This window comes from Hypomesus nipponensis, chromosome 10 (assembly GCF_054491055.1).
Source record: "Hypomesus nipponensis isolate SF chromosome 10, ASM5449105v1, whole genome shotgun sequence".
In the NCBI taxonomy this organism is placed as follows: Eukaryota; Metazoa; Chordata; class Actinopteri; order Osmeriformes; family Osmeridae; genus Hypomesus; species Hypomesus nipponensis.
In genome coordinates, this window is record NC_140370.1 from 14,762,855 (window position 1) to 14,789,212 (window position 26,358).

The window sequence follows — 26,358 nt, forward strand, 5'->3', positions numbered from 1 at the left end:
TCTGGTCATGGATAGTAGGGATTGGTTAGTTTGATAAACCATTCCACCAATCCACTTTCTTTTCTTGTGCTTCCGGAATTTACACAACAATGACCAAGTTTGTGAAGGTCAAGTTATCCTCATACATGACAGAGGCAGAGAGAATGTTCACAATTCTGACTCAACATGTTGAGACTGGGTAGAGAGTCGGTTGAATTTTGGGTAGGAACGACAGCTCACATTGAGATTTTCTAGTTTTCAAATGTAAATCTGCGTTATAAAATGTGCACTGTTCATAGGGAAATCTGTTAGAATATAATGTATTCAAACTAACTACAGTGCAGAAAGAAAACGTATGTCTGCTATATTGTGTATCTTTTTGGGTAAGCTTGCATTGCAAAAGCTAAAATATTAGGGATTTGGGGAACAATCATGCACACTTAAGTCAGAAATAGGGGTGCATGTCATGGATTCAAATGACTGGTACAATTTGCAGAGCAAGCATTACTCTTTATTAAACAAATGCTCAATATACGACTCCATCGATGCAGAAAAAAAATGTGCAAACACTCGACCAATAAACAGCCACACTTTTAAAAGGGGCAGTGCAAGTATCTTTAATGACAACACCGTGCAACATTGCAGTAAGAAGTCATCAGTTTAGTCAACGTTACACTGCAATGTTTAAAATAACTGCACAGTCATAAAAGACACTTCAGACTGCTAACTGGTTCTGTGAAAATGACCATTCTACCTCCACACAAGCCTTGCTGCATTTCCACAGTTTCACACTTTCATCTGACGTAGCTGACAGACGTCAGGGTGGGCAGGATTTACAGACTCCGAAACCCCTTAATTCAAGATCCAACCCCCCCATCCCACACAACAACCCTGATAGAAATCTAAGCACCGTGTCCTGGAGGAGGGCTGGGCCGACACCTCCTCAGGTCCCCCCCCCCCCCCTCCTCCCCCTGCAGGACAGCTAGGGGAGGAGTCAGGATGACGCAGACAGCCATCCAGGGACGGGTCTCAATACTGTACATGTCCCATCCTCATCACCTCAAGGAAGCTTCTAGCCATCCACTGACAGCTGGCACAATACGGGCGTAGGAAGCCAATTACAGTATTGCAGCGCATCCCTGGCAGTGACTATCCTGAACACAGCCTCCAACATGCCTGGAATCAAGCAGTAGAAACACAGGAATTCTGCATGTAGAAAGTCTTTCACTACAGTCCTACCTACCACCTCCTTTCATACCAATGCATATACATTGTATACTAATTTCAACATGCTTTGTGTACATTTGATAATGTGGGTATAAGTGAATTTAAAGTTATATATTAGGCAATACATTTAAAACAGATGTATTAGAGCGTGCAAATTATACATTTGGTTAATATCTCATGCCTCTTCTTTTTGTGGACCCTGAAAGAAAGAACACAGACTGGTTAGACCCGCTTCTACAATCCAAATATCAGGATACATAAAAAGCACAACGGAGTCAAACAAGTAAATGTAGGAGTTTTGACAACTCTAAAACCGTTCTAGACTAGCCCAGAATGTCTGGTTACTGTGACTGGAGCAAGAACTTGCTTCCAAAAACACGTCCATCCTCTCGCTCATTTTTGCAGCTAACAAACATGCTTCAAGTCATGCCCCAGCTTAAGTAAATGAACATTACAGGTTTGTTCACTGCTTAAGTCAAGACAATGAGGGTCAATATCAACAATTTCAATGCAATAAGGGTCCCCCCCCACCACCCAAAAAGCATGTATGTAAATATTTTTTACAAATTACATTTATCCATCTCGCAGACGCTCTTATCCAGAGCGACTTACAGTAAGTACAGGGACATTCCCCCCCTAGGCAAGTAGGGTGAAGTGCCTTGCCCAAGGACACAACGTTATTTGGCACAGCGGGGAATCGATCCGGCAACTTTCTGATTACTAGCCCGATTCCCTCATCGCTCAGCCATCTGACTCCCTTTTAAAGTACAATGCAACTTTACTCAATTTTAATCACATGCAAGTTCTCTCCAGTTTCAACCAAAACAACTTTACCCAGCTCTCTTTGACAACCTTGTAGGTTCCTCATACTGGCCTCACCTCTGCCCCGGGTGCAGCTAGGGAACTCAGCCTCCTCACAGTCAGCGTCTGCCGTCCTCCTGGGCCTCTGCTGGTCAGACGTCCTGCAGGCAGGCCTTCGATGAGGGGCTCTCGCTGGGCCAGGAGGACACCCAGACACGGGCGAGCATGGACCAACGGGACACGGATTAACTGAACCATCCAGTTGAGCTTCCGGGTGAATTTAGTTTGACAGTCCACTCACCTGGCTCTTGCCTGCCATTGTAAAGCCTCCAAGACTGTGGCCTGTGTTTGTCACTACCCCAGCTCTCCTGATCGGACGCCACTGCACCTTCCCTCGTGGGCCTGTCTGAAAACAGATGGTGTTATATTACAACTGGAAGAGAGCAGAAAAGGAGGCAGACAAGGTGTGTGTGTGTGTGTGTATTTCCAGAAACCAAACATTGGTCCCACAAAATGCCAAACGAGAACAACAATAAAGCCAATGTCAAGAGTGATGTGACTCAGACGAGGTCACATCCAGGGCAACGAGCGTTTCGTACCGTTAGAAGGCCTCGGTGGGCCATTCCTCTGTCCTCTTCCTTTATACTTATCAGCTTTGCTCATGGGGACAGCCCTGTAGCAGTCCTGGTCACAGCGGTGCCCACCGTGCCCAAGCCCGTGGCCTCCGTCTCCCACTTCCCCATAGCCCTCAGAGCAGCCTCTTCTCCCGCTTCTCCTAGGGGGTGGGCAGCAAGGGTAAGCCCCTCCCTGACTCTGCGTGGAGGGCAGCTGGGGTCGTCTGCCTGACACTGCGATTGGGCAGTGATCCAAAAGCCCCTCCCACTCATCCTCATCCCCTCCCTCCTCTTCGTCACTCTCCTCCCCCTCCGCGTACCCACAATACCCTGCTCCTCTGCCCTGCCTCCCCACCGCCTCCTCCAGGCTCGTCCCACAAGCCGCACATCGCTCCAGACACAGCACAAACCCCGCGGCGTCAGGAGACTTCGCCGGCACATTCTCCTCGCCGGCGTGGTCCGGCTGGCCTCCGACGCCATCGTTGGTCGACAAGGTGTCGGCGGCCATCTTGCCGCCTATTAAGACGCGCACGGGGACGAGGTCTTGGTCCTCCACGTCTGTGGGGTAGAGGTCATCCCTGGAGGAGAGCTCATCCAGGGAGGGGCTGAGGACACTCTGGCGGTCGGGGCACATGGGAGGGTAGCAGCTGTGGTAGAAGGCCTCCCCAGCACCAGGAGCTCTTCCGCCCTTGACAGAGGACAGGTAGGATCCAGGGGGCACCAGGGACGAGTCCACGTACCACAGGGGATCGTCCCTCTTCAGCATGCCTGTGGTGACCTTGAAAAAAAGGTTGTTTTTTTTACCTATTGATGAATGAGTTCTAAATATTACCGATGCTTCCACCAGAATTAGTTATTTTTTCAAAACGGAAGCTAGCTAACTTTCGTTAGCTTCCGTTACCTAGCAACCTAGCATAGTACTCGTAGCAATGTTACTACCGGCTAGTGTTACTTGTTAGCCTCCTAATTGTAAATTTTGAAGCCATACTATAGCGTTTGTCATTTAGTTTTTGTCTATCGGAAAATAGTCGGTTGGAATGTTCAGAATCACACGAGTGTGACGGTACTCTGTGGGGCCCGCTTTCCAACGATCACGTGTGACGCTACTAATTAATAGGTTTTTAAAGGTTAGTGATAGTGTCTAAAGTGTCTCCATGTCTAAAGAAAACGGGAATGAGAATGAGAACAGACCTTGTCGCAGGGCAACCTGAGGATTCGAGAAGAAAGCTCCACCAGCTCCTTTCCAACAGTGTTGTTCAGTTCTGCTGAGACCGGTTGGTACAGGATGTGAACCTCGTTGCCAGGGTCTGGCGGACCAAGACCCTGTGGTAAGAAATCTCCAGGTGACCCCTCATTCAGGTCCAGGGAGTGGAGGGGAACATCTGGCTCCTCTGGATACAGGTCTGGGTGTTGGCTCCGGCTCTGGTTCTCAAGCCCAGGTCGTCTCGAATCTTGGGTGTCGATTCTGGCCACAGGCACAGTTTTTGAAGAGCAGCGACGAAGACCAGAAAACAGATAAGCTATTTCTTCAGCCGCCGCCGCCTCCTCCTCCTCCTCTTCTTCCTCCTCTTCCTCCTCCTTGTCATAGATGGAGGAAGAGTCTTGGGGCAGCACTGTGACCCCTGAACCCAAGGACCACGTGTCATTTGGGGTCCTCTTCCGCAGAAGACTCTGCCTCGACACACTGTTATATATTGCCATCGTTTGGTCGCTAAACATGCCGGCCTGTGACTTTCTCCTCTGGCTCCTATTGGCTGACAGTTTCCTCTGTGCCATGGGTGTGTGCTCTACAGTGGAAGAATGTATTTTTTGTTCATACATTAATTCATAAAAAACAGTACATACATACATATAACACTACATCCCCACACATAATACACATCTACCGTTCATGTAGAAATGCTTCTAAACATGAGCTCTGACCCTAGGTTCTCACCCCACTTCCTGTCCTCTTCCTTAAAACCTGAGGGAGGGGTCAACATCGCAGAGAATCCAGCGTCCTGCTTTGTAGCCCCTGGCTCCTTTCCTCCAGCCGGTCCACCTCCAGCCCTCAGCCCCAACAAGCAGTCGCTCAACGGGTGAACTGGGTCGGAAGTAGGCTCAGTTTGCATCTCAGAACTTGTCATCTCTCTGCGGACGCGTCTCTGCTGGTACTGCTGGTACTGCTGATGGGAGCTGACGTCGTAGGTGGCGGCTGACTGGGGGAACTGGGGCTCATACATCCTTCTGTACTCCATAGGCTGAAAAGGTGCCTGGGGCATGACGTACCCAGGATATTGCATGTAGGGGTACAGGGCCGCGTAGGGACGCATACTGGGCAAGGCTGGAAGTCAAGATGCAGTGAGACACTGGAATATGAGCAGTCAGGGCTTGTGGACTTCAAACCATTACATTACATTTACATTTAGTCACTTATCCAGAGCGACTTACAGTAAGTACAGGGACATTCCCCCTGAGACAAGTAGGGTGAAGTGCCTTGCCCAAGGACACAAGTCATTTTTGGCACAGCCGGGAACCGAACTGGCGACCTTCAGATTACAAGCCCGATTCCCTAACCGCTCAGCCACCTGACTCCCACCAGCACGAAATGAATGCAACAACCCAAATTTACATGTTTCCTTTTGCTGAATTTCTACAGAGAGTGATAGGAAGATGGGTGCTGGATGGTTTGATTAGCAGCCTTGGTATGCTTTTGTACTGCAGGCCTACCTGTTGGAGGCAGCATAAACTGGCCATATGGACTCATATTCCATTGATACATATAAGGTGGATGAGGTGGTGGATGAGACGGTGGTTGAACATAGAAAAAGGGTCTTGTGTGGGTAGGTTGATGCTGGTTATGTTGCCCAGCTCCTGATGACTGTGAAGGGTTGTTCATGTCTGAAACAAGGACGGAAATACAGGATTAATGTCCGTAGTCGCTGGTATTGCTCAAAGCTCAAAGCCAAAAAGGAAAAACGTTCAATACCTTCCATCGTTTGGCTAGAGCCAGGGCCAGAAAACACTGCTCAAGATATTATTCACCGAAATACTAAAAATAAAAGTAGAACGTTTAAGTATCTGATCTGAAACAGCACGGTACAGAACAGTGATTTGTCGGCACTTTATATTATTGTGCCTGGACATTAATAATTTGATAGGCTACATTGTGTTCGTTAATACTGAAAATGATCACAAACCTTTAAACGTGAAAAGTGAAGAAGTTTAAGAAGTGTGATCGTAGACGTGCACTTTAAGAGAGCAGCGCAAAACTCCCTCCGATTATTATTTTTTTTAACCTCTTTTATAACCTTTGTTCATACGCCAATCAATGCTAATCATCCTCATCGATTTCAGGTGGACTGTTGGACCAGTTTGAAAAAACATGACTGTACTTCGTCCTTTTTGCCACACAGTGGCACTAAAGTTTAGAGGCATGTCAACTTTACGACTTTTCCTGCAGTGCAAAATACGGCAGTTCATTTACGCAGTTGTTTACATATTACAGCTGACTCTTGGCTGTCATGTGCCGCAGTAAGCTAGTTTGTTCTGATCCATCTCAAATGATGTTATCGAGTGTGTAGCATGTTGGCTCCAGTGAGGTGCTGTAGAAAATGGCTTGTTAAATAGAGTCATGTAGCCTACAAAAAAGCTTTTCAGTTATCGTGATTTTGTAGCTGATCACTGCTGACAACTGAATGGAAGGTAAGTCGGCTGCTGACTCATTGCTTTATTAGTCACCCGAAACGCTTGAATTTTTCAGATATGAATGCAGGGAAATGTAGCCTACATTAGGTCTGGATGATAGATAGCCTACTCCAAATATTTGTCCTACTATTCAGACATAGCCTAGGATAATAGCCTACTCGATATTATGTCTCCGGTGTTAGTGTGTTATAATAGATCTTGGTCATATCACGCCATTTCGTGTTGAGAGACGCAAATGTATCATTTCCTGGAGCATGACTGTCCGACTGTTTTCGTGCAACACAGAACGACATTTTAAATCATGCATTTTAATAGAGAGTATTTCTCAGCCTTTTTTCATGCAGGATTAGCCTAGGGTTAACTATGGATCACAACATACGAGTGTTTCTTAAAACCACTGTCTCCTCTCCAGGATGGCTACTTTGTTAGAGCAGTTGGATCAGGTGAGATGTCAAGCCGAGGCCTGCTTGTATACTACCGGTTCGGTTCTGGAGGTGCGTGCTGGTGTGTCTGCCATGGCCAACGTCCCCTTACCGCCTTCCGTCAAATACCGTTACATAGCTGCTGAGGCCATGATCATAGAGAACACCGTTGGTCTGCAGAGGAAAGAGGTGGGTGGGATCACACAGATGTTGTGCTGTTGTCTTCCTTACCAACCAGTTTAGTTCACAGTCCTAATTCTAACCATGGTCAACAACAAGGCAATAGCCTTCACTCATAGACAATAGATCTGACAACATTATGATGGCAAATAATGAGTTTACCTTTCCCTCCCAACTCCACCCTCCTCACCCCTGACCCCTCCCTCCTTGTGCCTGACCCCTGACCTCACCTCCTTTCCCAGGTCATTGGCACTCTCCAAAGATTGTCCACAGCCCTGAATATCCTGGAGAAATATGGCTGTAACCTGACCTGCCCCAGTAGGCCCAAGCACTGGCGCACGGTCAAACACAATAACCCAGTGTTCAGGGCAACCGTGGACTCCATCCAGGTCTGAACCATGCTGGAGTCTTACCTTGTCACTCATCCTCTCAGGCTGACTTCCTGTTCTATCATTCACGCAATTCCATATTTACATAAACATCCACACCCTCTCACACAGAATCAGAATTGGGTTTATTCGCCATGTATGATATACAATCACAGAATTTACTGTGGCAGGAAGGTGTAAACAATAAACACATATGGATCTTAAATTAAGTAAAAGTACAAAACTAGTTTTAAGAACTGAACAATCTAAGAATAAAACAATTTAAATATAATATATATAAGCCAGTCCGCCCAGCCATTCATACTCAACAAGTACTGACACTCTAGGTTTCTAAATCATGCTGTCCTCTCGTTTACTTGTGTGTTGGTGTGTGTGACTCTGTGTTTGCGTGTGTGTGACTCTGTGTTTGTGTGTGTGTGACTCTGTGTTTGCGTGTGTGTGACTCTGTGTTTGCGTGTGTGTGACTCTGTGTTTGTGTGTGTGTGACTCTGTGTTTGCGTGTCGTTGAACCCTAGGGAGGACGGGCAGTCCTCAGTCTCTATGGTTACTCGAATCAACAACCTGACGGACTGAGTTTCCCTGACGACGTGATGGAGCCTGATGTCGGGAAAGTTGCCGCGGTAACGTTGGAGGTCATGAGCCTTAGGATGGAGCTGGACATGCTGATCAAGGTGTGGACCAAAAGGAAAGAAGATCTCACCCAGGAAAACACTGGCTCCAGATCCCAAGAGATCTGAGATGATTTGATTGGTTAGAGTGTAGCCGGTGTGTATTGGTGAAACCCACTGCTCAGGTATGTTACAGGCCACCCGCGTCAACGAATCACTAGCTTTTCGTTGGCGTAGTTGGTAGTGGTGGCGCTTGGGAAGTCAGAGGTGGTAAGTTCGAACTCAGTGCGGGGTGAACATTTGCCCGATACCTCTGACGGAGCTTGCAAAGACCACGTCTGTTACAAGAGCAAGTTCGGACCTCTATCTCTATCTACACAGAAATCTGGGATTTAGGTTTGGGGCTGGTACTGGTTAACCTTGATCTTCATTGTTTGTGTTCACAGGAGACTCATCCTCACACAGAGTTCTTTGAGAGAATCGTCCCTTCGCTCGGCCAACAGGTATTGATCCCTTCTTCCCTCCACCCCTCCCTTCCTCATAACTCCTTTTACCTCCTTTGTTTGGTCTCTTCCTTTGTCTGTTTGTCTGTCTACATATCTGCTGTTTTGATTCACTTTGTTTAATTCAGTGTTCGGTTCTAGGTTCCAGCTGCCTCACAATCTATGTTTTAGTGTTTCCATGGAGACCTCATTCACCAAGACAGCCAGGCAACTGTTTTTGATGATTGCAGTGCACATTGCGGTACATCTCTTGCCTTTCTCCCTTCACTCCCTTCTGTCTGCACTGCTCTCCATCTTCCTAACATGAGAGTGAACAAATCCATAAAGGATGACGACATGTGTGTAGCAAAGGCTGAGCCCAGATGGCTGAGCGGTTAGGGAATTGGGCTATAAATCAGAAGGTTGCCGGTTTGTTTCCTGGCCGTGCAAAATTACGTTGTGTGGGCAAGGCACTTCACCCTACTTGCTTCGGGGGAATGTCCCTGTACTTACTGTAAGTCGCTCTGGACAAGGGTGTCTGCAAAATGACTAAATGTAAATGAATGTAGCTGGTGAGTTGCCGGTAGCTCTGCTGGTATGAATGTGGTCCTGTCTGAACCAGAGCACAGGCTAACTGCAGGGTCAACCAGTGGTCTTATCTCAAACATGTCTTGACTCCCGTCCTCCTTTCCCTGTGTCCCAGGGGGAAGTGGGAGGATCCTCAGACGTCGCGGCCATTCCCTCCAATCAGAACCAGAGCCAGCCCAGGTCCCTCCCCCCAGCCCCGCCCCCCAGATCCATCCAGGCCTTCTGTCCTGGACGCACAGCCAACGCCTCCACCTCCACCTCCACCTGCACCATTCCTGCCACCAAACACATCGGTGAGAAGCACGCCTCAGATGTGGATTGGTACTTGTGAAGTTTGTTGGATTTATGTCACTGTGCCTCCTCATCTTGGTGGGGTTAACTCACCTTATACTCAGTTGCGTAAAAAATTAGCGGGTATTTTAATTATTTTAGGTGGATGGGGTTAACATTTCGTTCGATATTTCGTTGGTTCCGTTGTGGCTGGGAAGTAGAATTACAAGTTTAAAATGTTTCACCTGCAACTTATGAATACTTTTATTGTTGAACCTGAAACGTGCCCAAACAGGGTTGTGTTGGTCTGCTGTTAGACTCCACCTGGTTGACTTTCTCTTTTGTCTTTTTGTCAACTAGTTAGTTGTACCATCTGTGGTATATTTCCTGTCGCTGCCCACTGTCCCACTTGTGTCCAATCACTGTGCACGGAATGTGACCGGCTGTATCACTCGTACCCAGAACGAGCCAATCATCACAGGACTACTGTCATGACCTCCAAAAACAGGAAGCTTCACAGGTAATGAAGTCTAAAGAGATGGAGACACCTTCATTGCTTTGCAACAGTGATTTCTCTTTCCTTTTGTAGTCAAAAATATACAATTATGTGTAACTGTAAGGCAGCCTTCGATCTGTTAATAATGACAGTGTTGATACTGACATTGCACTCCTCCTTCTGGGATCCCTGAATCATCAAACCCCCCCCTCTCTCTCTCTCTCTCTCTCTCTCTCTCTCTCTATCTACCCCCCTCTATTCTCTATTCTCTCTCTATCAAACTCCCTATATTCTCTCTCTCTCTCTCTCTCTCTCTCTCTCTCTCTCTCTCTCTCTCTCTCTCCTCCCAGTAGTTCTCAGTCTTCGTGGCGCTGTGTCCACTGCACCACCATCAACTCCCTTCAGGATGTGCTGTGTGAGGCATGTGAGCGCCCCCGTCTGGCCGGCTCTGGACCTGCAGCCTCTGAAGATGCCACCCAGCCTCCCAACATCACTGGTCAGTTCACCTGTCCATCACATCGTGGGCACCTCACTCACCCAATCAATGATCTCAAATAAACGACAACCCCCCCCCCAAATGATTGGTGTGGATTCTGAAAGGAAATGTCGGTAAAATAATAGATTAAATATGAAACCTGTGTTAGCTTGTGGTCGTCCTCTGTGTGATGTGTGTGTGTGTGATGTGTGTGTGTGTGATGTGTGTGTGTTCTGTCTCGTCAGAGTGGCAGTGTAAGAGCTGCACGGTGGTGAACGCAGGAAGCAGTATTCTGTGCGAGGTGTGTGAGCGCCCCCGCCTGGCCACACGCCCACCGGTCACGCCTACCCACCCTCCCAACACTCCACCTCGACCCCCTGCGCCCGTACTGGGCATGCCCGGTGACCCCGACAACCAGGTGAGGCAGAAGCCTTCCAATTGGCTGAAGCATTAAAAAAAATATATTAAAAAAATCAACAGACCTTTTTAAATGTCAACTCCATCAACTGAATGTCCTTTTGTTTGTCTGTGTCCTGCTCTGGTTGTCATGGTTGTCAGTGGGTGTGTCAGTTCTGTACCTACGTCAACTACACCCCTGCAACTGTCTGTGAGATGTGCGACCTGGCTCGTCCTGAGCCCGCCCCCATGCCCGCCAAGCTCCGCCCCCCCTCGCCAGTGCGGCGAGTGCCCGCCCTGCCAGTCAAGCCCAAAGCCCCGCCCCCAGAGGATCCTGATTTGAGGAGACAGAGGCTGATGCGGGAGGAGGGGCTGAAGATGATTCAGCTGATCAGGGTAAGAAGGGCTCCTCCTCCTCCCTCCCTCAGGAGTAAGAGCCTGTCCTACCATCCCTCATTACTCTCTCGCTCTCTCTCACTCTCTTCCTCTCTCTTCCTCTCTCTTCCTCTCTCTCTCTCTCTTACTCTCTCTTCCTCTCTCTCTCTCTTTCTCTCTCTCTTACACTCTTCTCTTTCTCTCTCTCTCTGTCTCTCTCTCTCTCTCTCTCTCGCTTCCCCTCACTCTCTTACTCTTTCTTCCTCTCTCTCTCTCACTCTCTTACACTCTCTTCCTTTCTTTCTTTCTTTCTTTCTTTCTTTCTTTCTTTCTTTCTTTCTTTCTTTCTTTCTTTCTTTCTTTCTTTCTTTCTTTCTTTCTTTCTCTCTCTCTCTCTCTCTCTCTCTCTCTCTCTCTCTCTCTCTCTCTCTCTGTCTTACTCTCTCTCTCTCTCAGGATGGAGAGAAGAGAGGAGTGAGCCCGGAGGAGGTGTACACCGGCATGCGGGTCGCCGGCAACGCCAAAATCCTGCCTTGCGATTGGCTGAAAGCAGAGCTCCCTCACCTTTTGGAGCAGATCTGTGTGCGCGCGGCCTCCTCGCCCCCGGGACCGAACGGCCTGTCGGGGCCCGCCGACCACGAGGACGCTGGGACGGAGGCGGAGCCTAGAGGAGGAGGGGGCGGGGTGCAGCTGTCGAGGGCGGAGGCCAAGCAGGCCTGGCTGTCTGCGGGGGGCGACACAGAGCGCGCAGCCAGACAGGCGCTCAGAGACAGACAGGCCAAGGTGAGGTGGCGCTTCACTCGCACTCCCTTCTCTCACGTCCTCTGTTGAAGCTACGACGGGGTAAAGGGGGAGAGAGGGAGAGAGGGGGAGAGGGAGGGAGGGGTAGGGGGGAGAGGGGGAGGGGGGTGGGAGAGAGTAAAAACGTCGAAGCATCGATGTTCTGTGTTTTTTTTTACCACGTTTGGGTTCGACCTCCCCCCCCCCACCAGGTGAAGGAGCTGTGCTCTCTGGGCTTCAGCGACCTGGCCCGCTGTCACGAGGTCCTGAGGCAGAGCGGGGGGGAGCTCCGGGGGGCTCTGTCCCTGCTGCAGCGCCCCCTGCTGGAGTCTTTCCACCAGCGCATGTGGAGCGACCTGCCGGAGCCACCCATAGACATCAACCACCCAGACAAACAGGTAGGAGACGGAGCTGTGGCGCGATGCTGGGCGATGATGTCACCTTGCTGGGTGGACTGTGACTGGGCATTGTCTGTAGAGAGTGGACCGTTCTGTAACGTCACAAATGTCACACATCAGACCTCTTCTTGTGATTCTCTGTCTGTTTTTTGCTCCTTATCACTATCTGCATCTCTCTCTCTCTCTCTCTTTCTCTTTCTCTTTCTCTTTCTCTTTCTCTTTCTCTTTCTCTTTCTCTTTCTCTTTCTCTCTCTCTCTCTCTCTCTCCAGCGTGTGTGCCGCAGGCTGCTGGCGGTGTACGGTCTGCCCAGCTGGGGCCGCTGTGAGCTGGCCCTGTCCCTGCTGCAGGAGCGCAGCGCCCCCTACAGCCTGGAGGACGTGGTGCAGGCCGTGCGCGAGTCTCATGACCGGGACTTCATCCGCCGTGTGCTGGCCAAGGAGTGTCCCATCTGCCTGTCTGTCTTTCCACACAGCAAGGTACCCGCACTGGGACGGCTGGGGCAGTTGTGTGTGTGTGTGTGTTGTGTGTGGACAGGCTGGTGTCGTTATGTGACTGTGTGTGCGTGTGTGCGCATGTGAGAGCACAAGCTTGCCTTGGTGTACAATGCCGATAATTGAGAATAGAAGCTTTTCTGTGTCTCATCTTGCCCTGTGCCACCCTGGCCTCTCTCTCACCCTCAGTGCTCATCCTCCTCTCTTCTCTTTCCACACCCCTCCCATCGCTGTCCTTCTTCTGTGCCTTCCCCGTCTCCCCTCCCCCCTCTCCTCTCCCCCCCGCCCCGCCCCCCTCTCCTCCGTTCTTCTCTCCCTCTCCCCTCTCCTTTCCCTTCTCTCCCCCTGCCCCCCTTCTCCCTTTCTCCTCTTCTCTCCCCCATGCCCCCCCCTCCTCCTCTCCTCTCCCCCGGCCCCCCCTCTCCTCCTCCCCTCCTCCCTCTCCCCTCTCCTCCTCTCCTCTCCCCCTGCCCCCCCCCTCCTCCTCTCCTCTCCTCCTCCCCTCCCCCCTCTCTCTCTCCCTCCCCCCTCCCCCCAGATGCAGTCCCTGACGTCGTGCCAGTGCTCAGTGTGTTGCGGATGCTTCCAGCAGCACTTCACCATCGCGGTGAGGGACAAGCACATCCGGGACATGGTGTGTCCTGTGTGCTGGGAGCCCGACATCAACGACCCCGAACACCTCAACAGTTACTTCTCCACCCTAGACATCCAGGTAGAAGACACAGAGTGTACACAGAGCTGAGACACACACACACACACATACTTGTACTGTCCAGACTGCAGCATCAACTGCTGTTTATAAACTGATGTTCGGTACAGGCATTATGGTGTGTGTGTGTGTGTCACAGCTACGGGAGTGTCTGGAGCCTGAGGTGTATGAACTGTTCCATAAGAAGCTGACAGAACAGGCGCTAATCAAGGACCCCAAGTTCCTCTGGTGCAGTCATGTGAGTCTCCACCACCCACACACACACCACGCACATACACACACACACGACCATGTTACACTCGTAAAGCAAGTCATTCAAGTACAGTCAGCGCTTTATAGTACAACAAACGAGTTTTAAACGGAATAACCTCTGTGACATTGCTGAAGTCAAGGTCATTTACCTCCCGTCTCATCTCTCCTATCCTCTATTCTCCTCTCCTTCGCCAGTGCTCCTATGGGTTCATCTATGATGGAGACCAACTCAAGGTCACATGTTTCCAGTGCAGGAACAGCTTCTGTGCTCAGTGTAAGAAACCTGTAAGTCCATAAGATATATCAAAACTGTACATAACATGTAATATAACGCAGACTGCCTGAAAGATTCTATAGATTTCTTGAACATGTGTCTGTGTTTCCCTCCCTCCGCTAGTGGGAGTCTCAACATGGGGGGCTGTCTTGTGAACAGTACCAGTCCTGGAAGAGGGAGAACGACCCCGAGTATCAGAGACAGGGTCTGGCAGGATACCTCCGAGACAATGGCATTAGTCAGTACCACACACACACACACACACGCATAATACACACGGGTGTGCGCACATTCTTATCTCGATCCAATATACACACTATCAGCCGGTCATATCACATTACTTGTGTCCTTTGATAATGGTGTTTGTTCTTCATTTCCTGTCGTCCCCCATCCCCAGCCTGTCCTAACTGCAGGTTCCAGTATGCCCTGTCTAAAGGCGGCTGCATGCACTTCAGCTGCTCCCAGTGCAGGTACCAGTTCTGCAGCGGCTGCAACAACCCCTTTCACACCGTGAGTCCCTGTCTGTTAGTCCTGTCTGTATCTCCCCTGTCTGTCAGACTGCCTGTGTAGCGAGCGTCTGTGTGTGTTTCTCCTGTCTGGATCCCTGCTGCATGCCTGCCATCATTCTGCTGATGACTGACGTACACATTCTGCAGTGCCATATTCACTCCATGTCTCAATCCTCCTCTTCTCCTCCCCCCTCTCCCCTATTTTCTGTCTCACTGTTCACCTCTCAATCCTCCCCCCATCCTCTGTGGTTACCTCCTCCCCTCCTGCTGCCCTCCCCCCTTCACCCCTCCTCCCCTACTGCTGCCCTCCCCCCTTCACCCCTCCTCCCCTCCCCTTCACCCCTCCTCTCCTCCTGCTGCCCTCCCCCCTTCACCCCTCCTCTCCTCCTGCTGCCCTGCCCCCTTCACCCCTCCCCCCTTCACCCCTCCCCCCTTCATCCCTCCCCCCTTCATCCCTCCCCCCTTCACCCTTCACCCCTCCCCCCTTCACCCCTCCTCCGGTTCCCCTCCCCCCTTCACCCCTCCCCCCTTCACCCCTCCTCCCCCCTTCACCCCTCCTCCCTTCACCCCTCCTCCGGTTCCCCTCCCCCTCCCCTGCTCTCTTCTTGCTGTCGTCCTCTGTCTTTCTGCAGACGTGTGCGGTGAACCAGTGTACTGTGACAGGCCTGCATGCCCATCACCCCAGAGACTGCCTGTTCTACCTCCGAGACTGGGAGCCTAGCAGGCTGCAGGCCCTGCTGCTGGTACACACACACACACACACACACACACTCACACACACACACATTACATACATACCACACACACACACACACACACAAACACACCACATACACCACATACATACACACTCACACACACACATCACATACATCACACACACACACACCACATACACCACATACATACCACACATACACACACACACACACACACATAAAGGTCCACGTGCAGCAACACTCACATACTTAAATACTTAATCACACACGCAGACTCACATGAAGGAAGACTCACATAAAACTTACATTAAATGCACACACACACACACACACACACACACACTCGCATACACAGACACACTCATGCGTGCGCACACACTGGCCCACCCAGAATGGAACACTCAACCTCAAAGGACAAACATTGTTCAGTGACGTCATGCTGTGTTTTCCCCCAGAACAAGGGGGTGGAGTTTAACACAGACACTCCTCCAGGAACGCAGTCAGGTAGGACTCCTTCTGTCCTCAGATGAGCACCAGGCCTCTGGAGGGCATTCTCCTGAACTCACTGTCTGTCTGTCTGTCTGTCTGTCTCTCTCTCTCTCTCTCTGTCTGTCTGTCTGTCTGTCTGTCTGTCTGTCTGTCTGTCTGTCTCTGTCTGTCTGTCTGTCTGTCTGTCTGTCTGTCTGTCTGTCTGTCTGTCTGTCTGTCTCTGTCTGTCTGTCTGTCTGTCTGTGTGTGTGTGTCTCTCTCTCTCCCAGGGCTGTGTGGAGTGATAGAACAGAAGGATGAGGGAGGTCAGCAGAGCGACTCTGCTTGCGGGGCTGAGACACTAACAGGACAAGCTGGACTCTGCGAGTACGAACGCTGTCGTCAGTAAGATGTTATCCAGGGAGAACGGCAGAGAACGGATCAATGTTTACTCCTGTGTGTGTGTGTGTGTGTGTTCCAGGAAACACTACCGGGAGTACCTGGTGAACTTAATTAACGGCCACTCCATTGACCCCGCCCCCCTCTTCAACGCTAACGAGTTGGTACTGGCCTGCAGGAGATACCAAGTGGACGACACTCGGGGGGAGGCGGAGGAAGACCTGACGTACTACAGCAGACTTCTGGAGGTAACCAAGGAAACGCCCCTGTAGAGTTGCTGTCTCTCACGGCTGTCTTTAATGATCCCAGGGATCTCCTTAGATGTATTCATTAATTGAAATAGAGGGAAGGGGGTGGGGATAGCTAACTCAGAACGGTTTCATTATTTATGAATTAATTCATGTTGGTGTCCGAGTTGGAGATTGTGTTTTGTGGCTACGTCAGGGTTTTGACCAGAAGCAGATCTCCTCATCTGATTGGTTGTCATCTTTCGTCTCTGCAGAAGCTGGTTATCGAGGTGCCTCTCGGCGACAAGGTTCCTCGCAAGAAATGAGAAGGCTTGTTTGGCTGGGGCTCTCTTGCCCAGCTGTGTATTATGGTCTGTCCCATCTGGATGTCGACTGTAGATTCTCTCGAGCATGTCATGGTGACTGTCTGTCGTGCTATGGTTGTGCCACAAATACTTTGAATCATTGCTTAAGGTAGCTGAACCCCTGGCATGTATTATGTTGAATGAGTGTGTGTGTGTGTGTGTGTGTGTGTGACAGGTTAAGTACTTAAGAAGCATCACTTCATCACAATGTAGGTGCATGCTCTCCTCCCGCATTATCCAGCTAAGATCTTACCACACGAAGTCCTTCATGCTTAGCAGAAGCACACTACAGGTTCAGCAGTTTGCTCTCCAGGAAGAGTTACTGTGTTCATCTGGACTCAATGCCATACTGTACATGTCGATCAATGGCCCTGAATGAGCTGCCATAGGCATTGTGCTCCTCTCAGTGTGAAGATGTTGACAGTTTAGGGCAGATGTGTTCAAGTCGAAGGGGCGAGGACGGGGTCCGAGGAAGTCTAATCTTTCCCTGGATTCCCAACCACAGTTCAGAGCTGATCTTTTGGAAACCAGACGTGTTTGATGCTGGTTTATTGCAGTTATACAATTGTTGGACGGCTTCCTTCTCCCTGTCTCTGAACACGAACCCTCCAGTGTGGCTCGTTTGGGACTGATTTCACTCCTCTGATCAAAGCTAATTATGAAACAACAGTAAATATCTCCATACATGTTTGTTTATATCTCCTGTGCATCTAGGAATACACCACAAAAGGTTTTTATGGAATGTACATTATATGTGAATATTGCTTTCGTTGGATCTCAGTGACACTAAAACAGTAAAGAATGTGAAATACACATTGTTGTTCACCGGCCAAAGCTTTGGGGTTCATTTTCTGTTAATCTCTTAGGATATCAGTTCTCCTTCAGTACAAATGCTGCATCATGATTAAACCAACCTGAACCACAGTAAACCATCAATGTTGGACAATAAGGAAGATTCTCGCTGCATCGACTGAGCCCTCGTCAGACTGAATCTTCGTGTCGTGCTAGACTGGCATTATGTCAGCGGGCTGATAATCGGAAATACGTTTTCTTGTGTCGGGCGGAATGATTAGCAATTTAGATTTTCTTGCCGTCTCAATTGACAGTCTGATCTCATGCCCGAGCGTTCCTGCACACGGTGTGAGGTAAAAAGGAGGTGAAGCGCTGAGTTTACCAATTAGACCTGGAGCAAGGACCCGCTTCAAAACAGGATTATAAAACCAGTGCAGAAAGGTTGAAGTTCTCGACTATTCTGTGGTCGACACTGTCCTCCTGTAGTTAACACAGCCTGTCCTCACTTTGAAGAGGCAGGGAGTGCCTGCCTCGTGTACGCCAGGTGCATGCGAAGGGCGGGACGGAATATAGCTTTGCATTGCAACCAGGCTGCAGCTGTCTAGGGAAGATAGTGTTGGTAAAAATCGGCACGGGTGATGTGAATATCCTGGAGTTGGAAAAGCAATCAGGAACTGTTGTCCACCTGGCTCTGGTGTCAGAGCAAAAATATATATACACATGCATTTTTCTTCTTTTTTTTACACAGGTGAAAATCAATTTCCACCCATTTTGTGAGTATTTGCTTCATAGTAAAGCAAGTTGAGTAGAGAGAGAAGTGTGAGTCAATGGACACCAGGAGTAGAATAATGTGGATAAGATGTCCTCACTGTATTTCTATGTCCTTATCTCTGTCCATATATACTGTATATACAGTATACACTCTATATACAGTATACTGTATATACAGTATATATATGATGTTCATTTGTATAGAAGCTTCATTAGGATACAGGAGTTATGAAACACAGAGATGCACAACCTGATGTTGCTCCCTCAGCCAGCCAGAGAGAGAGGGGGGGAAGACAAGGAGAGAGAGGGAAGGGAAAGAAGCGGAGGGAGAGAGGGGGTCGAAAGAGACAGGAAGAGGAAGAGACAGAGAGAAAAAGAGAGAGGCAGAGAAACTGAGACAGAGGGGAAAAGAGAGGGAGATAGGGAACGAGAGAGAGAGAGAGAAGTGGGGATAGAGAAGGGAACAGTACAGAGGTCTTAGAAAGAGAGAGATATTGGAACAGTACAGAGGTGGAAGCCGGGGGATGTTTAGTGAGGTCATCCTTGTTCCTCCCATCCCGTGCGGTGGACTCTGTGATCGCCTGTGGGGTCTGGCTACCCAGGCGTGACGCCGCCTCACGCATACTCACAGGCGACACACACACACACATGCTCAAATGCACACCACAACATTTAGACACATTAGATGCACATTTCCTCTTCCTGTGTCTAATCAATCTAGGAGAGACTGAGATGAGACCGGGTCAGGGTGTAGAACAGGGAAACATCACATTACTTTAAATAAACCCAGTAGAACTGTAATTTGTACACATTTGCACAGTTCTGTGGCAGGATTTTGGCTTTGAACGATGGCTTCAATAAAGGCCTTGGTGAACTGACGTTTAAGAATGCCGTAGTGGAGGGATATTTAGAACTCGGGCTCATGACAGGATGCCTGTATGTGTTGGTACAGTACTGTGTTGTACAGTCTCTCTGGTGACAGACAGCACAGTGTAACATTGTTGACGGCTCATAAGTAGCTTCCTCATAAAATGTCAGTGATGCATACATCATTGTGTCTGTGTGTGTGCCTGTGTGTGTGCCTGTGTGTGTGTTTGTGTGTGTGTTTGTGTGTGTTTGTTTACTGATGAAAACATCTAATTTAAAATGCCATGGCAATTAAGCCTGAGCAAATGAACGCTTGCGCCATCCGTTGGACACACACACACAGACACACACAGACACACACAGACACACACACACACACACACAGACACACACAGACACACAGACACACACACAGACACACACAGACACAGACATACACACACACACAGACACACACAGACACACAGACACACAATGTGCTTCCTGTGAGAGACTGTACATACAGCTCAGGCAGAATGTGGTGCCATGCCAGGGGGAGCCAGAAGACAGAACAGAGGAAGGGGCGGGATTAGAGGAAGGGGCGGGATTAGAGGAAGGGGCGGGATTAGAGTAAGGGGCGGGACTAGAACGGTGAGCTCTGACATCACCCACTCCTGACAAGAAGACTGACGGTGAAGACCACTTCCTGTCTTGATCTCTTCCTTTCACAATCTTTTCCTTTTCAATTTTTTTCTTTCTCTGCCCCCCACCTCCCTCTCTCTCTCTCTCTCTCTCTCTCTCTCTCTCTCTCTCTCTCTCTCTCTCTCTCTCTCTCACTCTCTCTCTTGTACTCTGTCTTTTTCTCGGTTTTTCATTTCTATCTCTAGCTTGTCATCTCTCCAAATCAATTTGATATTATTTAACTCTTATGCAGAGCTCTGGGCTCCCATTGACAAACTCCTTGGGAGTTGTCCATTTCATTTTCAGTTTTTGTTCAGCTGAACTAATGTTTTCGTGTGATAGTGTGACGCCTATTGTTGTAATGCCCCAGTGCACCAAGAAATGTTAACCCAGTTCTGGAAAGTTTTCCTTCCACTCAGTCTCTCGTCACTCAGCCTCTCCTCTGCTGACAAGAGTTGTTGGGTTCGGTTGACAGGGTCACACTGCTGTGACACAGAGGCTCCAGTCTGTCTGTCTAAGGAGTTATGAGGTTCTTGAGGAGAGTGGAGGGGTAGAGGGGAGAGAAGAGGAGAAGGTGTAGGAGAAGGAGCAGGGGAAGGCCATTGGCCCACTTACTGTATCAATGACACACACACAAACACACACCAGACATCCAAGCGCACACACACACACATAGGCACATATATAATAACACCTGAACAAACACTCACTCTTTTGAAACGCAGATGTGTTGCTGGGCAACTACAGAACCGGCATGTTCTAACTGTGCAAGATTGCGTCCTTCCTTCTGTGCTTGACAAACAGATCACACTCAGGAATTCAAATCTATTCAATATGAAGAGCAGAACCAGCCATCATGTTTTATACACGACCTGCACATCGATCCTAAACCTCGAAATTCATAAGTACCACCTGTGAATGCTGTGTGTGTGTGTGTGTGTGTGTGTGTGTGTGTGTGTGTGTGTGTGTGTGTGTGTGTGTGTGTGTGTGCGCGTGCGTGTGTGTGATGACACCTGAGCATGCCTGCCCATGTCTTGCACAGAGACAGATGACATGTGAGGGGTGGAGGTCTGAGAGGCAGAGAATCACTCCTCGCATCTTAACTGACTCGAGAACAGACAGTGACCATGCACTCTGGGCAGGGTCCAGGGTGACATTTGAGGTTGGAAGGTCAGATATTCTGGGTCTGTTTTCAAATTAATTTAAAAACTGTTTTACAATTCATGACAGAGTGAGAGTGGGATAATTAATATGCCGAGTGAGAAAGAGGATTAAGGCCGGGCATGGTGACGTGCAAGACTCAGATAGTGCTGCTCTATAAATATTCCATGGCTCCAGTCCAGGTTTCAGAAAGAACAGAAGCTCTTTGCATAGTTCAACGTCATCTCAGCTTCCTATTTCAACCTCAAAACAACCGGTGTGTGATCAGGTACAACTAGTATTTCCATTCTTGTGATGCGCTTTCGTCACTTCGATACTGAATAAATAAAAAGAACACAACATGAAATGTATATTATACTTCCCAAACCTCAAAGCCTACTGCCGTACCGTTTCTGGCTTATTGATGATAAGGACATCAATCGATTTCACTAAAATAACTAATTTCCACTTAGTATCCATTCCCTTTCAATAAAAAGAGAAATCTCAGGTTTGTATGGACATATGTATCTAGTATCACCGATAGTGTCATACATAATAACTGCTGTCATGTCAGAAACTCTGTGTTTGAACCATTAGGAAGGGATTTATGGCTGGTTCCACCCAAGGCATCCTTCTCTCTCTTTCTCTTAGCTGTTCTCTCTTTCCTTCTCCAACTTCTCTCTTTCAATTTCTCTCCTCTTTCTCCAATTTTTCTTTCTCTCGCTCTCCCCTTACCCCCCCCCCCCCCTCTCTCTCTCTCTTTCTGGCAGAGCAGAATGGAGCGGAGCCTGTTGCGATCGATAGGAGTCGACAGCAGTAATTACATTGTGGTTGCATGGGGAGCGCATGTCTTATCAACACAGCGGCCTACTCACTATAACTAACATGTCCCATACCAGGGACCCTCACCAGTGGTTTATGGTTCACTAAGTGAATTTCTCATGATATAACACAAAAATGTGTGTGTGAGTGAGTGGGGAGGACTAAAGAGAGGGGAGGGGAGGAGGAGAAATGGCAGTGACACAAACATGAAATGGAAGGTAAGTAAGTTCACGAGGTTAGTTGGGGTGGTGGGGAATTAAGGATGTGGTGAAGGTGAGGTAGAGAGAGGTTGAGAATGTATACTTGAGATGAGGAACTATAAAGGAAGTATAGTGGACGTTGAGGGGGGTCAAGGACCTAGAGTGGAGGTGAGATGGACAGGGGGTAAGGATGTAGGAGAAGTGGAGAGGGATTAAGGACCTAGAGTGGAGGTTAGAAGGAGAGAGGGTAAAGATATAGGACAAGTGGAGAGGGGTTAAGGACCTATTAGAAGGTGAGATGAAGCGGGGGTAAGGATGTTAGAGGGGTGGAGAGGGGTTGAGGACCTGTACCAGAGGCGAGGTCGAGAGGGGGGAGAATGGAAGGTCACGGGCCCATGCCTGGTGACAGAGGCAGCCTCCAGCCAGACCCAGGAAGCGGAGACCACTCATCTTCCCGTCAGCAGGCTGTGAAATGGGCCAGGCCCGCGCGTCACGCCAAGGTATTTACCTCTGTCGTCGTGGCGCCCTGAAGGCCTGATGGAGATGAATGGTGAAGCTTCTCAAGCCTGACCAGGCCTCCTGCACCTGCTGCAGGGGAGAGCTGGCCCACTGATGGACCTTGTCTGACTGGGAATACTGACGTGGAGGGAGGGAGGCAGGGAGGGAGGGGGCCAGGAAGGGAGGGGGCCAGGAAGGGAGGGGGCCAGGGAGGGAGGGTGGGGGCCAGGGAGGGGGCCAGGGAGGGGGCCAGGGATGGAGGGGGCCAGGGATGGAGGGGGCCAGGGAGGGGGCCAGGGAGGGGGCCAGGGATGGAGGGAGGGGGCCAGGGAGGGGGCCAGGGAGGGGGCCAGGGAGGGGGCCAGGGAGGGGGCCAGGGAGGGGGCCAGGGAGGGGGCCAGGGAGGGAGGGATATAGGCTGTCTGTGGCAGTATCTCAATAAGAGATATCTCCATAAGATTACTGGATTTCTACATTGAGCCAATAAGAGACATGTTGGATGGCCATGTATCAGGCCCACGCTTTCACGAGCAAGCAGACCTGCCACTCATTTCGACCTTCATCAAATTACAGCAGCTGATGTATGCTACTAACCTCGATTTCTCACTGCGTTGTTAGAATGCTGTTGCGCGGAGGCCGGTTGCTATGCTGTGTGTAGTTGTGCTGTATTAACGTGGACGCCCGGTCATACGAGCGGTCCGTTGGGAGGGCGTGTCAATAGCGCGACCCTTCGCAGCTTCGAGCCATCTCAGATACTCCGTGTTGCCAGCTCTTCCCGTTACCCAGGTGAATAAGAGCGTCTGCTAAATGAATAACCTTTAGCACAATCCGCAAGCCGACATGCCACCGTTTGTCTCGAGCTTCTTCAACAGGGGTTTCATGCAGCACGTTGTGCACGCGGGTTGTGGTGAGGGGGGCATCAGAGAGAACACCAGACCTAGTCCTCGCTATGGTAATGAATCTCATTCAGGGCTTTGAATACACTAAGTAGGCTACTTCTTCCACCTAATCAACACGTGCTTATGGTGCGTCACTTAGTGTTCCAGTTATTTATAGCAAACGTATTATGTCTTCGTGGCCACACAGAAAAAAATCATAAGTGCCCCATAATGTTTTAACGGGTTAATATTATCGTTCGTTTATACTGCAACTCTTCTCAAGTCTTACACAATCCGTCCATAACCGCTGCGGCCTATGGATAATACAGGGAAGACAAGTTATTTATTTAAGATAAGATATTTAATCATAGCCTATTTGTAAACTGATAGCCCGTTAGGCTACGCTGACTAAGGTCGGTAAACACGATGAAAGGTTGTTTTTGAATGATCTTTCTCCTGAGTATTTTGCACCAGCCTCCAGTGTAGCCTGCTCGTTGCTATTTAGAGGTGCTGTGCACCGGTGAGCGACTGAGAAAGAGTTGCAAAGCAATGATGTCATAGTTTTAAGCGTGTGCCATGGGAGAGCATATGGTTCGTACCCGCTACTGAGCGGCAGTGCCGCTTTGTTATGAGCAGGCGGCGCTGTGGCTGTAGCAGGCGGAAGCGAAGCTTGCCCAGCCCAACCTCTCTTCGCCGGAGACAGAGAAGCTGCCGAGGGAGATACGAGAAACCGGGAGGAGAAAAGAAGACGGTGTCGGCAGGAGAAAAGAGAAATATACCATAATGGCCGCTAAATCGGACGGGGTGCTGAAGATTAAGAAAAGCGATGTAGCGTTCACGCCTTTGCAAAATTCGGATCATTCGGGCTCAGTGCAAGGACTCGTTCCAGGATCCCAGCCGGAATCAGGGACCGGAGATACGGACTTTGTGAACGGGGAATCGCGGTGTTGTGGTCCCAATTCGACGTGTCTTCGACTAGGAAGGGAGCAGCAAAAATATACGGTGTGGGACTGCCTATGGATTCTCGCCGCAGTGACAGTCTATTTCGCCGATGTGGGTACCGACATTTGGCTCTCGGTCGACTATTACCTGCGCCGCGACTATTGGTGGTTCGGTTTGACGCTATTTTTTGCGGTGCTCGGCTCGTTCTCCGTCCAGGCATTCAGTTTCAGATGGTTCGTTCACGATTTCAGTACCGAGGAGAGCGCCACTGGTGCGGCAAACTGCTCCCACATGGACGGAAAGCTGCTCAGCGGTTCTGCCTCACAAGGCGATGTGGGCGCCCACCCGTCCACACCTCAGAGACAAGCGTCCACAGCCAGCAAGAACACCACAACCAACAGCAACAGCAGTACGACCACCCGGACTAATAAAAAGAGGTCGTCGTCTTGCTCCATCTTCATTTGGGTCGTGCAATCCCTCATCCACATCTTGCAACTCGGCCAGATATGGAGGTATGCGAGCAGCGTTTAGCCTGCCCGGGAGGCTACGGTATTTTACAATGAATACAGTGGGTGTTGGTATAGTTTACTCGTGTACTTACTGCACGTAAGATAATGCATACAGCAGCATCATTATGCATAGAGCGAACCCTCTCCTATGCAAGAGTTAAATACACTAGCGTGTTCATACGCATACATGTATCCATAAACCGTATATGTATTTTTTGATGGATAAATAGCCCTAATCTGCTACAGGTAACGGATGAATACGAGGCCTGCACCTTCTCCCTGTGTTAGCTCAAGAGTGGGGTCGCTAATCAAAATATTGAGTGCTTTGAGATGATGAGGTTAGGGTGCGCTGTTGTGACAAACGTGAACCAGAATAGTCCTTTCTACCATATAAGGCATAAGGGAGTATTTATTAACCAATCAATTATTAATGGTCAATGGCTAAGGAACCTAGGTTTATGCAATCACACCCTGATATCAAGACTGCATGTGTTGGCTTGGAAGAGCCTTAAATTAAGTCTACAGACAACATAGGTTGGTGTCGGTCAAAGCTATGAATACATTAGTCTTTGGATTGAGTTTGAACTTTTTAGAATACAAAGCACTGTGAACATTACACGCTGTGAGCGTATTGGTTATTATTGGGCCAAGCCAGTTTTATGCCAGTTCCCCTTTGTATGATTGACTTCATTTCAAATCACATGATCAGATCACATGATCGTAACGAAAGCCTTTTCGATTGTGTTAAATTGATATTTTTGCACATGCTATGACAGAAGCCTCAAAAGTACTGACAGTCTGAACAACAAGAAACCCTTACACACTTTAACATTATTTCAGTGTTGCACGTGTAAGAATGGGTGTGCGTTTGGAAGTGTGTGTGAGCATGCGTGTGTGTGATACCTTGTGTATATGTGTGAGCCTGTGTGTGAGTGTGTGTGTGAGTGTGTGTGTGAGTATGGCCTCAGCCTGATCACTGTTCACTTTCTCCTTTGACTGAGGTTTCATCATCCTTGTATCACACGGCTCAGTGGGATAGGAGGTTAGTCCTCAGTGACTGTACGTCTTGCGTGTGTGTGTGTGTGGATGTGTGTGTGTCTGTGTGTGTCTGTGTGTGGATGTGTGTGTGTCTGTGTGTGGATGCGTGTGTGTGTGTGTATCCTCTGAGGGCTGGCAGTATTGTTGTGACACGTTGTGTGCACATGGTTCTGAAGGGGCTCGTAGTCTCCCGCCCCGCCTGACGTCATGCAGGCCGGGAGAAGCCGTGTATAAATAGCTTGTGTGTTAATGAAGGTGATGAGATCACACCTCCGCCCTGGCTATTTCTGACCACGTTGAATTTGGACCTGTGGAAAAATAAGATCAGGGCTGTGTCTGTGCTATCTGAACAGCGAAGAGATGGATGTCGTTTGGGTGGACCGTGCCTTTTATATACAAAAGGAAAAATTAACGTACTGAATGCAAGCACGCACGCACACGCGCACACACACACCAGCTAGGAGATAGTTTTGCATGGTGTTCTTTACACCACCATCCTGTGCTATGTTCACACTTGATTGCATTACAAATGGGCCCAAACTCACCTCTGCGCACGCCTAACGTAGCCTAGCCTAGCAAAACGTAGCCTAGCCTATCAAAAAAGCAAAAGCCAGGTGTTGCATATTTATCAGTGTAAAAATGCTAAGCAGCTGTCAACTC

General features: G+C 49.3%; 3 protein-coding genes across 4 annotated transcripts; 2 read left to right on the plus strand and 1 right to left on the minus strand.

Annotated features, from left to right (window-relative positions):
* Nucleotides 1-570: 570 nt before the first annotated feature.
* Nucleotides 571-5,999, minus strand: buc (bucky ball). Its single transcript, XM_084707638.1, has 10 exons — nt 5,801-5,999; nt 5,590-5,652; nt 5,331-5,501; nt 4,558-4,944; nt 3,813-4,408; nt 2,607-3,399; nt 2,309-2,413; nt 2,086-2,199; nt 1,368-1,405; nt 571-1,155 (listed from the first exon to the last, which is right to left on the minus strand). Exons 2-9 carry the CDS (start codon nt 5,594-5,596, stop codon nt 1,374-1,376), a joined length of 2,205 nt encoding a protein of 734 aa, XP_084563764.1. The 5' UTR covers nt 5,597-5,652; nt 5,801-5,999; the 3' UTR covers nt 571-1,155; nt 1,368-1,373.
* A 94-nt stretch (nt 6,000-6,093) lies between these two features.
* rnf31 (ring finger protein 31) lies at nt 6,094-17,415 on the plus strand. Of its 2 annotated transcripts, none has more exons than XM_084708372.1 (23): nt 6,094-6,305; nt 6,721-6,919; nt 7,153-7,299; nt 7,815-7,970; nt 8,354-8,410; nt 9,093-9,270; nt 9,608-9,767; nt 10,094-10,239; nt 10,464-10,636; nt 10,777-11,010; nt 11,446-11,772; nt 11,982-12,167; nt 12,438-12,644; nt 13,198-13,371; nt 13,508-13,606; nt 13,816-13,905; nt 14,018-14,132; nt 14,292-14,404; nt 15,036-15,146; nt 15,578-15,626; nt 15,881-15,977; nt 16,072-16,237; nt 16,492-17,415. In XM_084708372.1, exons 2-23 carry the CDS (start codon nt 6,722-6,724, stop codon nt 16,540-16,542), a joined length of 3,234 nt encoding a protein of 1,077 aa, XP_084564498.1. In that variant the 5' UTR covers nt 6,094-6,305; nt 6,721; the 3' UTR covers nt 16,543-17,415. The 2 variants fall into 2 exon arrangements, with proteins under 2 accessions (XP_084564498.1, XP_084564499.1); XM_084708373.1 differs by having other exon boundaries at nt 10,097-10,239.
* A 6,249-nt stretch (nt 17,416-23,664) lies between these two features.
* LOC146271932 (XK-related protein 4-like) lies at nt 23,665-25,929 on the plus strand. The gene has a single exon (XM_084708168.1). It carries the CDS (start codon nt 23,993-23,995, stop codon nt 24,680-24,682), a length of 690 nt encoding a protein of 229 aa, XP_084564294.1. The 5' UTR covers nt 23,665-23,992; the 3' UTR covers nt 24,683-25,929.
* Nucleotides 25,930-26,358: the final 429 nt, after the last annotated feature.